We start from the raw sequence: 14,781 nt of genomic DNA, 5'->3' as shown, positions 1-14,781 counted from the left end.
GCTATTAACCCGGCTTTGACCGACTCTCTGAGATAGTAAACATTATTCAAATGCATTCAAATAAAAATGTCACTTTTCATCTTTTGTGTGAAGGGTACCCCAGGCTGATTTCCTGCACCAGGGATGTAGAGGAGGCCAGACAGTCTGCTTCTCATTCCAGCTGTGTTGCGTTTTTTTCTGCTCGTGAAGTGTATCGCCACATTGCCAAAGCCATTGGTCAAGAGAAGTCACCCTGTCTGCCCATTTTGCATAGCCTTACAGGCTGTGACACTATGTCGTTCTTCAATGGTATTGGGGAATCAGAAGGCTTGGGAAGTATGGCAAGCATTTGAAGACGTCACTCAAACTTTCTTCAGGTTGTCTGCTCCTCTTTGTAAGCTGAGTACCACTGACAGGGCAGCACAAGAACTTTTTGGTGTACATTTGTAGGACAAAACCAGCAACGTACTGGGTGTAAACAGTGCTAGACGGTACCTCTTCAGTAAAATGAGCTGCCAAATTGACCATAATCCCCTTACAAGTGAGGTGCTGCTGCAGGACATGAGATTGAGAAGAGCCATCTACCTATTAGACTTCCAAACTCTGTGGGCTGGCAGTTCAAGGCTGGAAAGTGGGAGTCATTCTGGACGAGCTTTCAAGAGGTATCCAGCGTGTGCCGAGAACTCATGAGGCCGTGTGCCTGCAAGAAGAGCTGTACAACAAAACGCTGCAAATGCTGCTAAGAAGGACTGCAGAGCACAGCTCTCTGCAAATGTGCTTGCATGCCTGTGAAAACTGTCAGCATCTAAACTGTGCAAAAATATTATTGCACCCATTTTCATTCCCCAACTCAAACTTTTATTCCTGTGTCATTTTATTCAAACTGTCTATGCCATTAAAGGCTCGCAACTTCGCTATCTGGCACATTTTTTTTTTAACATCATCATTTACGCCGTCAAAATAAGGATACCCTTGACGTGACAAAGAGATGTGACAAAAACTTCGGGTACCTTTTAAAAAGCCGACGACAATTCCTGAGGCACAACTGGGTCACTGTTGTATACGAAGAGAAAGTCAACTTGATTATCCATCCAGAACAGGTTGTTTTATTTCGCCATCTTGCATTCTAGTGTTGTGCCATTGTTCCTACTGATGTATGTGTCGATCTCACGGATGAGATGTTTATGTGTCAAATATGAGGGATACCCAAGTCTAAAATCCATGTATTTTAGCAATGACCAAGTGGGTTGCGTTGAAACTTTCAGGAATGTGTGTCTACGCACGAGGCGTAGTTCAACCGTTTGAGTACACTTTCAAATCTTCACGAAATAATATTTTAAAAACTGCCACAGGTTTGTTGACTTACATCCCACATATTTTTGACTTTGCATGTATATATATGACAGATGGTTGTTTCAAGTACTGCCAAAGTTTCTTTTGAGTATAGACACTTGCCGGAATGTGCTAGTTGTGTAAACACATGAGAACAAACAACGTTTTCGAAATACAGCGATTATGAATTTTAGTCGACTTTTGGGTTGATACATTACATTTTTATCAGTTTTATTTTGGGGGTACCCTTATTTGGGCGGCGGTCAAATAACCCATGTAAAGGCCACCTTTTATCTTAAAAGTGTTCCAGTTAGCCAAGTTGAGTGCCCTCAATAGCATACATTGAATATAACAGCACAGGAATGAATGTTTTCGTTTTGGTATGAAAATTGGTGCAATATATTTATTTTTGCACAGTTTAGGTAATCCACAAATTCTTCAACCCTGCCACCCACACCGTCCAATCATTCTCTGCACCAACAATACATGTATTGTTTCGTTTAAAAATGTGTTTGTGTTAGTTTCTATTGCAAGAGAATGTCTTGTGGCATCAAAAATGCTTAAATACCCTTTTATTGGCGGCCATTTTGAAAATTGTAAAAAAACCTACTGATTTCTTAATTTTTTCACGGTGGCTCTGTATCAGGTTTTGTTAAGCAAAAGCAAATGTCCATTTACGCCAAATTTGCTGTTAATCACATGAAGTGAAATATGCCTAACATACCCAACCGTTTACACTGGCGGCCATTTTGAAAAATTGTTTAAAAACTACCCATTTTTTTATTTTTCGCGATGGCTCTGTATCAGGTTTTGTTAAGCACATAAAACTCTTCATATTTGCTTAATTTGGTGTTTGTTGCATGATTTGAATGATTTTGCAACATAGGAGCCCCACTAAGTATTATATAGTGCAGTAGCGTAGAGCACTTGAAAGGAAAGCTAACTTGTCTTTATTCTTGTTAACCTTCTGAGCTTTAATTTATTTCAAACATACCATATATATGGTTTTTGAATCAGAAAAAGATAAGGAATAAGATTAAATCAGTTTTGGATCGATTACTAAAATGTTAGACACACACACACACACACACACGCACACACACTCACCATCACCCTCGTCTTGATTCCCAGTCTCTGTTAAAACATTAAGTCAAAACTTGACTAAATGTAATAAAAAGGACAGCCACCCGTAATGAATGCTAACTTCTGGAGACTAAGGTCCATTAGATACACCAATACGTTGTTCAATCGTCTTCCTGCACTTGGGGCAAAGGTGGTTGGCCACGGCGCAGTCTTGACAAACCAGGTGAGCACAGGGCAGCAACAGATATCTGTAGCGGTACCGGAAGCAAGCCTGGCAGCTCAGTCGACGACAAAGACGGCGGTTTTCCTCCACAGCTCTTCTCAATCGCTCTGTGGACAGATCACACGGGTCAACTTTCATTTTGGTTACCCATTTGCCTGTTTGAATTCCATTAAAAAAAAGTTATTTTGTTTATGGTAGGGGGTGTGTTTGTGAGTCTGTACAATCATTTTTCTTCTTCTTCGTTCATGGGCTTAGACTCCCACGTTCACTCATGTTTTTAGCACGAGTGGATTTTTACGTGTATGACCGTTTTTACGCTGCAATTCAGCCAGCATACGCCGATTTCGGGGGCGGCATGCTGGGTATTTTCGTATTTCTATAACCCACCAAACTCTGACATGGATTACAGGATCTTTTCCGTACGCACTTGGTCTTGTGCTTGCGTGTACACACGAAGGGGGTTACGTCACTAGCAGGTCTGCACGAAAGTTGACCTGGGAGATCGGAAAAATCTCCACTCTTAACCATCCAGGCGGCAGCGACCGGGATTCGAACTCACGACCTCCCGATTAGGAGGCCGACGTCTCTGTACAAGCATAGTTCTGCTTTTTTTTTTAAGAATACTGTAATGTACTAAGGGAATGCCTACGCTTAACAGGTTATTGGAAAGCAATGAGCAATTAGGAGGTTTAAGACATCGTCAGAATGTACACTATATGTCTCATAAACTGTAGGCCCTACTCCGTCATAGATTATATTACCCTGAATGATATTTAGTGATTTGTACTACACGTTCCAAAAGTAAAGATTGAGAAACTAAAACTAATTAGGACTAAAAATGAAAGCAATTGCCGATACTCATGACATAAAAGGTTGCTTTGTGTTTGTTTGGTGCTTACAATAGAACATCTGCTGAGATCGGTCATATTTTCAAAGAAATTCCACACTTACCTTTGTCGAGGTCTTCCTGGCATTGTTTCAGAAGCCCTGCACTTGGTCTGAGATTAAACTGCAACACAGGAGTTCATCACGTGAAAATATATCACGTTTTACATCGCAGGTATTCAGAAGAAGAAGAGTTGGATAATATTTTGAAAACTAGCTGAAAGCTGATTACATCTCGTTCCCATTGTACCCTGTGGCTCTCTACAAACGTAGTTTTGTTTTGGGGGGTGCACCCTTGAGATTGGATGGAGCTTTAACTTTGGCTGTTCCTCTGAACAGTTTTGGTACAATTTTGACTGTTTCTCAACATTAAAGTTGGGGGGGGGGCGGGAGGGGGTGTCGGTGCGGGGGTGCTATCGCCCATACACCAAAATTGTACCCAGGGGCACGGTAGCTCAGTTGGTAGAGCACTGGACTTGTGATTGTAGGGTCGCAGGTTCGAATCCATGTTCCAACCCCGTGTTACCACTGTGGCACGTCGGTCAAGCTGCCATAAGTGCAGGTGGCTGATTACACCAAAACACGCATACACCTGTAGTGCAACTCTGTTGCTGCTAGCTTTCCACTGGGAGGAATGACAATCAGACTTGATTAGCTTTCCACTGGGAGGAATGACAATCAGACTTGATCTATGCCCGACCCTACGGCTTTCCCGGAACGTGAAACAGTGTAGCTTGCATCGTGCGTTTGACCGCACTATGGCAAGGGAACACTATCATTTGCATAGCTGCCAACTTTTCCCAGATAAAAATAGGGAGGAATGAGCGTCTCGGCGCAAAGCGCCGAGCCGACGGCGCGAAGCGCCTAGAATGCTAGGGGGGTCCGGGGGCATGCCCCCCCGGAAATTTTTTGAAAAAAAGGATGCAAAATGGTGCAATCTGGTGCATTCTGAGGATTATAATTGCCAGTTTCTGGCAGCAAATTTTGTCACAAAAAAGGAAGAATGAGCTGGAGAGAGAGTAGATGTAGTGACTTACCAATGCACGTCAAGCTTCCTTCTACAGTATTTCATACTTCTTCACACTCACATCTTCCAATTGTGTGGAGGAAGATATCTTTTGCTATCACAGTTCACAACAGCACCAAAATCATAGTTCAGGTTGGTTACTTCCTTGAGTTTATTTCACAATCCAAAAGTCACAACACACTACAGGGGTGTACCTTACTTATTATGCATACATGTGGATTTGCACTACTAATAACTACCCGAAACACACACAAAACTTGATGACTAAAATGCTATGTTTTTATATAATGATAATTAACCTTGTTTTAATAAAGAATTTAAAATAAAAGCCGCCACAAAGAAACAAGAAATCAAAACAACATTCATGGGTGCAACCCGGAAAATTCCAAAAACCTGCAAAAGTTGGTGGCTAGGGGCCGGTAGGCCCCTGGCGGGGTACAGGGGCAGAGCCCCGTTTGGGGGGTCTGTGGGGCGAAGCCCCCCAGAAGCTGAAGCTTTTTTAGTATTTAAAATGCCAAAAAAACCTCTCCTGGAACAAAAACATACAAAGTAAACCATACTATTCATCCTAAAATTGACCGATTTTAACGCGTTTTTTTTTATTATGCTCGTCAACTTTTCAAAAACCGGCACTGCCGGCCAGCCGATGAAACCAAAAACCGGCTGCCGGCGTGTAGCCGCAGAGTTGCACCCATGAACATTCACACCCTGTCACACACTAAACCTCACTAAAAGTTACCCCCTTTATGTACCCCCAACCACACAATTTACAAAGTAATTTACCATGGAACTGTACTTACCACATAAACACACAGAGTAAATCAGCAAATTTTTTTAATTTAAATTATGTTTTTTGTTGTGTAAAACCAAGTATAAAAAGCTGACTACAAATTTTTGTAGAAGTTGCTTTCTTGTTTTGTTTCTTTTTCTTTATGTGTGTGTTATCAATATTACTGTTAGATCAAGCAGAAGTATAAAAGTTGCATACCAGCCAAATTTACCACAGCTTAAGTCATAAATGATCAAAAGCATTACTAGCGCGGTCTCGGAGAACAATGACTGTCTCGATCTGTGTAAAATGTCATATTTTGGTCAAACACGCAAATAACGTATAATATTTCATTTCTATTTCCTAATGAAAACAAACAGATGTTCAGATTTCCTGATCCTAGAATTGTTTACAGGTGATCTTTATGCTTTTGGTTCAGAAGAGTTGCAGAGTTGCACCCCTTATCCTAGTGTTGAAGGTCTGTCTTTTCTTCTTTATCACATATACTGGATCGTTGTTGTTTTTATATTTAGTCAAGTTTTGACTAAATATTTTAACATCGAGGGGGAATCGAAACGAGGGTCGTGGTGTATGTGCGTGTGTGCGTGTGTGTGTGTGTCTGTGTGTGTGTGTAGAGCGATTCAGACTAAACTACTGGACCGATCTTATGAAATTTGACATGAGAGTTTCTGGGTATGAAATCCCCGAACGTTTTTTTCATTTTTTTGATAAATGTCTTTGATGACGTCATATCCGGCTTTTCGTGAAAGTTGAGGCGGCACTGTCACGCCCTCATTTTTCAACCAAATTGGTTCAAATTTTGGTCAAGTAATCTTCGACGAAGCCCGGACTTCGGTATTGCATTTCAGCTTGGTGGCTTAAAAATTAATTAATGACTTTGGTCATTAAAAATCTGAAAATTGTAAAAAAAAATAAAAATTTATAAAACGATTCAAATTTACGTTTATCTTATTCTCCATCATTTGCTGATTCCAAAAACATATAAATATGTTATATTCGGATTAAAAACAAGCTCTGAAAATTAAATATATAAAAATTATTATCAAAATTAAATTGTCCAAATCAATTTAAAAACACTTTCATCTTATTCCTTGTCGGTTCCTGATTCCAAAAACATATAGATATGATATGTTTGGATTAAAAACACGCTCAGAAAGTTAAAACAAAGAGAGGTACAGAAAAGCGTGCTATCCTTCTTAGCGCAACTACTACCCCGCTCTTCTTGTCAATTTCACTGCCTTTGCCATGAGCGGTGGCCTGACGATGCTACGAGTAAAATGGCATTGCGTTCAGTTTCATTCTGTGAGTTCGACAGCTACTTGACTAAATATTGTATTTTCGCCTTACGCGACTTGTTACTTCCTTAGTTGAAGGGAAATAATTGACAGCAGTAGTACTGTCACTACTTGTACTAAGTTGGTCAGCAAAGCTGGTGTTAACATATTTTAGAAAACGGTCTTAATCAATATCCCTGCAGTCAATGACCTATACATTTCCCAGAAGCTGGATCAGTGGTACATAGCAGGCACATCAAAGAAAAAATACAGAGGGGGAATATGTTTGCTCTGGATGGGCGGTCAGATCAAAGGCAGATGCATTGTAAAAGCTGGTTGGCCTTGAGACCTGGGTCAATGACCGGTACTTGCAATCTGAACACAGCTGCCTGTCCAGACACTGACCTTCTTACAACATGTGAAAGTCTCTGAAGGATTGGTCAGCGCAGGATAAGATAAGAGAGGGGGTGAAGTGAATAGCGCAAAGAGGAGGGAGGGGGGGGGGGGTGGTGGAAGCTATTTTGACTGCTGATGCAATCGCCAGCGGCTCGTGGCACTGGAGGGGTGATGACACGGTCAAGTGAGGCGGAGGGGGGTAGCTGTCTAGCCAATGTGTCTGGCCTTGATTGGTGGTAGTCCTGAGTCCTTCTCAAAGTGGGGGAGAGGGGGGGGGGGGGGGATGATTGGGCAGTAGAGAAGTGACAGATTTTGAGATCGCCCACGAGAGATATTTGTTCGCCGGCCGTTCGGATTAACTATGAGTACAGGCGCTTGAAAATACACGGCAGTCATTATATAACTATACTCGAAAAAAAATTAATCGGGAAACTTTTGCACTATTCGGGAAAATCCGGGACTGGACATAAAATCGGGAATTTCCCGGTTTTCTAGGGAGGGTTGGCAGCTGTCTATGGTTATATATACTCTTCTGTACAATGTTATCACTTCAACTACTCTCTCTCTCTCTCTCTCTCTCTCTCTCTCTCTCTCTCTCTCTCTCTCTCTCTCTCTCTCTCTCTCTCTCTCTCTCTCTCTCTCTCTCTCCCCCCCCCCCGTCTTTATTGATTAAATTCTTTCGATCATTCATGGAGTAGGGGAGTAAAAGAACTTGAATACTAGCATTAAACGAATTCTCACCAGATTCCCTGGACTTATATGTACGAGGTCCAGCTGGCATCTCTCGCTGTTGTGGTGTGATGGTAGTAGTGCCACCGTCGCTCCAGCTCGTCTAGTTTAACATATGGCCACTAGTTCCCAATTCCAGTGGGGGAGCTTGTTTATTTTATCTTGTCAGCGAGCCGCGCGGTGATAAATCCCAGCCGCGTAAACATTGCAGCCAAGGCAAGAAGAAGGGGGAAACTCGGGGACTTTTTCTACATTTATGAAGGGTAGGGGGAAGCAGACGACAAAATGTACGCCATCTTGTTATTCAGTTGCCAGGTTGGAAACCTAAAAGTTTGGACTCGATTTGCTTGTTTTTTCATTATATTGATATGTACAATTATTCATATTGCAAAATATAACATACTACAATCCCTTCAAGCTAAAAATGTAGTGTAAAACTGAAGGAACTTGTACTACAGCACTACAAACACAAATTCAGTATAGTTAGAGAGTATTTTACCTGCGTTTGGATTATGATGTTGTTGTTGCAACATTTAAAGCGTGTTCGATGTTTCTGACGGAATCATTAGCGTTTGAAAACAAAAAAGCCTCGGTTTACCAAACCTTTGAGAAAAATGGCTTAGAAAACGAGGATAGTGTATTTTTTGCAAATTTACTGAGACTATTTCTTTACGACAACGACCGGTATCGGACATTCGCTTTGAGGCAAACAAATTCACTCGTTGCCGCCAACTTCATTCCGCTGCATGGCTTTCCACCCTCCTCAGCCAAGCTAGTGTGCATAGGCACACGCAACACGCACCACTTCGTAACACACTTCGCGGCTGTATAAAAGTGCATATATTTGCCTGGAGATAATGAATTACCAAACATCACAAAAAACAAGTTTAGAAACGCTGCTAGCATGAGCAGGTTCTAGAGGGTTAACAGTTTTAAGTTCTGCAGTAGTAAGTCGCCAAACAAAGAGTTTTAAGCTGGGGGGGGGGGGGGGAGGGGATGTTACACTGGTACGAAACCTGTGAGTGTATGAGTAAAGACGAGCGCACAGACAACATAATATTAATGAATTCGATTTTATTTCAATTAAAAAAAAGTCTTAAGATCAGGGGCCTGTTAGATTTTAACCCATCTTGTTTCTGCCAAGGCCTAGTGTAACATAAACACAGCGCGCCGACGGTCGGTGGGGGCTTGCCGCTATCGGGTTGTCCAAGACGCATGCCGCGAAAAGATTCCAGGCCCCGATAAGAGTAACAGACCACTTTGTTTATAATAGTGAATTTGGCTCCTCAAGAAGAAGTTATCGCCATATGAGCCACTGTATTGAGAAAAAATGTAATAAATCAATGATACACCAATAAATCAATAATACATCAAGGACCGTATTAAGTGTGATAGTCTTATAAGCGTTTCCGTATTACTGTTTAGAAAGTGTGTGTGTGTGTGTGTGTGTGTGTGTGTGTGTGTGTGTGTGTGTGTGTGTGTGTGTGTGTGTGTGTGTGTGTGTGTACGTACGTGAGAGTGTGTGTGTGTGTAGGTGTGTATGTGTGTGTGTGTAGGTGTGTTGAGTTGCAAAACTATCACAGTCAACTTAATGTTTGCTTAGAGAAACATATCTGTGTTTGCCGTTTTCTTCCAAAAGGATTTTGATCTAAGGGACGAGAACGTCCTCATGTAATTTGCAGAACGATTCACTCGTAGAGAAGGGAGGAAAAAGGATAACGGAGTAAAAGAGAGAAAAAAATTAAGTTACTTGCCGTCTCCACTGCATTGAGTGGGGGGTCCGCCACCAATCTGAAGAGAAAAAAAGATTGTTAAAAATCAAAAATAAGTGACAGGAAGAGTATTCAACGTAAAGATAGATATGCCAGGTGTAGAAGCAGATTTGGAGCAATGCATAGGCTTACACACACACACACACACACACACACACACACAGACAAGCACACACGCACGCATGCACGCACACACACACACACACACACAAACCTGCACGTACACGCGCAAACCTTTAGTGTGTCCAAACCTTGTGATCATCATCCTCAGAGTTGGTGATGCACTCTGCAGCTATTGGGGATGATGACACAGGGCGATCAGGATTGAGGTCTTCTACGCCTGTAAATAATTAAATCGCAAGATAGTGAATATTTAGGAATTTATCTGGGTGACATTTTTGTTCTTTTTTGACCCCATCAACATTAAGAAAGCAATGCACAGAGCAAGCGTATTATCTTACTGTTATTTTATTGTTATTGTTTGCCTGTTAGTTTTTCATCGACACACTCTGTCATTTCTGTTTCTAGCAGTCCTGCAACGTATAGCTGCCTTGCAGGTGTTTGACGTAGTCAGAGAGATCCTTACACTAATTAAGAATGACGACTTTTTCTTCAGCACAGTAGCGTTAGAAGCATGAAAGGGCTAAAATCATAACCGGACTTCTCTTGGACCCACGACTAGGGTAATCTCCTAACATGATTATTTCGAGTTTTTGTGCCACAAATGCGGCTGGTTTCCGAGGTATTTGACAAAACAGTCACTTTCTATGGCTAGCCAATTTTAATCGCCTGTTCAGGTTGATGTCTGCTCGACTGCGTTCCTTATTTTATGTAAAATCCTTACCCACGTTACATTTCTGGACTAATTTCCGTCACTTTATGGGTTGCAGATTCTCCCCAGGGGTGTCATGTTTAATAATACCATATTTCTTCCTGGCTGGCTGTCGGGTGACTGATGACTGAATCACAGTATCCTGTAAAAAGAAATACAAACATTTCCATTCGAGTTAAGCCTTTCGACCGTCATTATCTGATGTTACCTGGCAAGTGTACGAAATGGGACTCACTGTGTTCTGTGCACTGTATCGGAACCCGCATCTGAAAGAACGGAAACAAAACTTCAGACGTTGAACTTGAATCGTACAATATTCAAGGAGACAAATACGCGGTAGGACAGATACAAGCAAGCTGCTAACGTACTTTTTGTCATCACACGGACAGGTCAGTAGAGAGAGCCATACATTCAAATCACAATCTACATAGACCAGAACTGACTCCAAATCCTCCTGAAAGTTTATTTTCTTCCGCCCGAAATGCCCAAAGCTTGTTACCATTATAACTCGTTCACTCAGAGTTATACTCAGAATGCACCAGATTACATCGATTTGGTTATTACTCTGCCTTGTTTTTAGATTTTTGACCATTTCGAGTGGAAAGGGGGTTAAAGGTAGGTGTGGGAGTGAGAGGGGCAGGCCCTTTCCTTTGCTTTATCAATTCAATAATCCACACAAAAATGTCTGTATTTCCTTATTGCACCATTTCCAGCCCTGAAAGACTGTTTCGTACCGTTTCCTGTGTGCGTTGCACAGGTAGTGGTGATGCTGGCCGCTGCGGGCCATTGCCTCTTGGTTCAGATTCGTTGGTCCACACCACACCATCTGAAACCAACAAGAAGCATAAAAGTTAGAAGAGAAACAACCTTTTCTTGTGTGTGTGTGTTTGTATGTGTGTGTTTGTATGTGTGTGTGTGTGTGTGTGTGTGTGTGTTTTGGCGGAAGGTTCTTGTTTTGTGGGTTTTGTGTGGTTTTTTTGGGGGGTGTCCTTGGGAGGGTGAGGGGAGGGGGAGGTTTTGATCTTGTTTGTTTCTGTTACACTAGCTAAATAATTAGTTTATGCCAAACCTAATTGCGTGTTTCATCAAAGTTCCATAATATAAGTGTAAAGACGTCTACGTAGTGGTTAGCAACCAGTTTAAAAATGTCTTACCATTCACGGAACTCGTGTTGCTCGAGTCAGGCGAAGAAGCAGACTGAGGACGGTCTTTCGACAGTCCAGTCGCAGAATCACTTGTAGCGGGTTGGTTGTGCACAAGTCTTCCTGTAGAATAACTCTGCAAGCATGCTTCGTCGTCGCTTGACTCGCCGTGTTGGTCGGCCTGCTTTTTCTGATCTTTTTTCTTTTTTTTCTTTCTGGGGTTGCGTTTTTCCTCAATTCTGCGATCAGGATGTTCGTCTCCTCCTCCTCCGCCTCCTCCTGCGCCTCCTCCTGCTCCTCCTACACCCCCATCAGACCCACCAGACGCACCCCCTTGTGATCCTGCATCTCTGCCGCCAGCTTGACTGTTCTCTCCTCCGCCATTTTGTTCGGAGTTGCCACTGCTGGAAGAGCTTCCGTCGTGCCCAGAACCATCAGTGTCGTTCGATTTGCCTCCCCCATTATCTCGACAACATCCGTCCTCCCTGTGGTCAAGATTGACCGCGGGATCTTGGTCAGGATCGCCAGCGATGGACGGGTCGCTTCCGCTACCGTCGAGGCCAGAATCGAGATCCGCATTTGAGCTGTTTCCCTTATCTTCTTTGTTTGAATGGGGGTCTTCACTTAGATCTTCTCTGCAAACGATTTGAAGTGACTTGGCGGCATTGTTGTTGACGTTTTCCTCACCGTGAAAGAAGTCCGCAGGAAATTCCACATTGGTTTCAAACAACTTTTGGCCTTCACAATCAGATGACTTGTGATATGACGAACTTTCTCCAAAACCTTTCTGAAGTTCATGTTGCATCTGCTCTGCCCCTATACAGTCACTTGCGCATATTCCGCGGCCTCTGACACAATGATCGTCCTTTCTGTCCAGTTCGTTTTCTTCTTCCCTGCAAAAATGTCGAGAGATGGTGATATCGGCCGAGTTGTTCACTACGTCGGACATGGTGTCCACTGTTCAGAACGTTGGAAGGTTGTCGTTGTATCTGTGGCCGGTACGCCTGAAACACACAACAACAAATCAGGATATGATACAACATGTTTAAACTGACTCCTAGATGTTTGATTGCATTATTGGGAGAGGAAATTCAGGAGACAATATGACAGTTTAATCTATGAAGTGGTGTGTGTGTGTGTGTGTGTGTGTGTGTGTGTGTGTGTGTGTGTGTGTGTGTGTGTGTGTGTGTGTGTGTCATGTCATTGTGCGCGCTTATTACAACAAATAATCCGTTTTCTGGTAATGATAAGGCGAACACATCAGTTTGGCAGTGAACAGGCACAGTTCAAACAGAAGTGCGTTTGCAGCTTTGAACAACTCAAATTATGAAAAAAACTAATCTTTACATAGATATCATGTATGCAGCCCGATTCTTCTATAAGTAACTGGTCTTTACAGATAGATATGTGGCACCAATCAAATTAAAGTCTTATGTCCAGTCTGCCTGTAAATATGGCAGTAAGCAAACGCATTGACGGAAATGTATTTAGGATATTCACCGCAGCTGTGTACCAGTGGAAACCATATGTTACGAAGTTGACATTTCTTTACTTAAAATCCCGAGACATTGTAACCGTACAAATTGATTTTAATAACAAAAACTGGTTCCATATTATCATATCCTTTCCTTTGCCTGCAGATAAACCATTATAAAAAACACACAAATATAGACTATATTTGTTTTTGCTTTCTAAATAGAATGCATTCTAAATAGTTGCCATTTAATATACGTAATAATCATTGAAAGGACTGAAAAAGCATGCATTAAAATGGTACCCAGCTTTGGAGACTAACCCATTTATCTCGTTGTAGTCCCAGCAGTACCGGTAATTTAAGGTACATAATCCATATGGCGCTTTCCAAAACGACACAAGAAGAGTAACTTCCTTTGCATATGATGCAATAATATACAGTCCGATAAACGAGTTCTTTCGGGTTCTCAGTAAACACGAACCATCAACTGCTCTAAATTTTACAATGAAATATTAACGTTACTTTTCAAAGCAGTACTCAGTACATTTCACCGAGAACATTCAGATTCATTGGAAGTATATCTTCAGGAGGATCAACGTCGGCTCAACGCTTTCCTATCATGGCGAGCATAAGCACACGATTCATGCTTACACAACTGTTGATAAAATCAAAAGTCAATAGTCTGTCTAGTTTAGTGGACGCCTTCCTGAGCCTGCCTTCAGTCATTTGAGTAACCTGAAAACAGTAGTTCGTTGGTGTGTTTCGGAGGCACGGATGGTTCTGTCTTCACACACAACCTAAACAAAGGCCAACCACAAGGCGGAAGTACCAACACGTTTGACACAGATCAACATTGTAAATTCAGAAATAGCAAAAATACTACTGACCTTTGGTGAGTATTCTCACAAAGACTTTCTAGAGTATATTACCCTGATCTGGACAGTAGATCTATATCAAGAGTCGCAGGGATGGAGTATAATACGTTAATTATCTACGACCCAGGGGCCGGTAATATGAACAGCGTATTTTGGACGGTCGAGCAACCACAGTCGACTGACTGTCAAGTCAGTTGACTGCAGTCTGCTGACCGGCCGTGTTTTGACGGGTAATATGTGCTGCGCGGTAGCACTGACAGTCGGCTGACTAGACAGTCAGCCGCTCAGTGGTATTTTTAGAACATTACAACTTCCGATGTAAACATCGGTCCTGTTTTGGCGGTACCGGTATCTAAATTTCGGCGCCGACCCTAAACTTTTTTTTTCCAAACTCAATTTTTTTATTTTTTTTGGGGGGTGGTAAAGGACAGGGTAAGAAAATTTGATCATTAAAAATCTGAAAAATGTAAAAAAAATATTGTTTTTAGAAAACGATCCAAATTTACGTTCATCTTATTTTCCATCATTTGCTGATTCCAAAAACATATAAATATGTTATATTTGAATTAAAAACAAGCTCTGAAAATTAAATATAAAAAAATTATTATCAAAATTAAATTATCGGAATCAATTTAAAAACACTTTCATCTTATTCCTTGTCGGTTCCTGATTCTAAAAACATATAGATATGATATGTTTGGATTAAAAACACGCTCAGAAAGTTAAAACAAGTAGAGACACTGCGGTCGATCGACCGAAAAAGGTGCCTGTAAGCCCAACCGCAGTCGGGCGACTGTTTTCAGTTGGACCGGCAGTTGTTCGCGCTCATATTACTGACTTTTGCGGTTCAACGTCGACCCACCGTCAGTTTCACGGTCAGCCGACCGATGACTAGCTACATATTACCGGACCCAGGTAGCCACGTTTGAGTCAACCGCTTGAACCACATCCATACGAGTAACAGGCGC

General features: G+C 41.9%; 1 protein-coding gene and 1 long non-coding RNA gene across 2 annotated transcripts in view; both read right to left on the bottom strand.

The window, feature by feature from the left end:
* Positions 1-13,935, bottom strand: part of LOC138962701 (uncharacterized) — a 223,453-nt gene extending 209,518 nt beyond the window's left edge. Inside the window, exons 1-6 of the mRNA XM_070334626.1 lie at positions 13,826-13,935; positions 11,477-12,468; positions 11,057-11,148; positions 10,558-10,588; positions 9,742-9,830; positions 9,473-9,509 (exon numbers count right to left, since the gene is read on the bottom strand). Coding sequence (XP_070190727.1) covers positions 9,473-9,509; positions 9,742-9,830; positions 10,558-10,588; positions 11,057-11,148; positions 11,477-12,413 — 1,186 coding nt within the window. The 5' untranslated portion in view covers positions 12,414-12,468; positions 13,826-13,935. The remainder of the gene's footprint in view (positions 1-9,472; positions 9,510-9,741; positions 9,831-10,557; positions 10,589-11,056; positions 11,149-11,476; positions 12,469-13,825) is intronic.
* Positions 1,831-7,839, bottom strand: LOC138962702 (uncharacterized). Its single transcript, XR_011454581.1, has 3 exons — positions 7,731-7,839; positions 3,569-3,626; positions 1,831-2,724 (listed from the first exon to the last, which is right to left on the bottom strand). It is a non-coding gene; the product is annotated as an uncharacterized lncRNA (long non-coding RNA).
* Positions 13,936-14,781: the final 846 nt, after the last annotated feature.

The sequence above is a fragment of the Littorina saxatilis genome, linkage group LG3, assembly GCF_037325665.1.
Source record: "Littorina saxatilis isolate snail1 linkage group LG3, US_GU_Lsax_2.0, whole genome shotgun sequence".
NCBI lineage: Eukaryota > Metazoa > Mollusca > Gastropoda > Littorinimorpha > Littorinidae > Littorina > Littorina saxatilis.
Note: the sequence above shows the minus strand (reverse complement) of the source record. Positions and strands in the feature narration are given on the sequence as shown.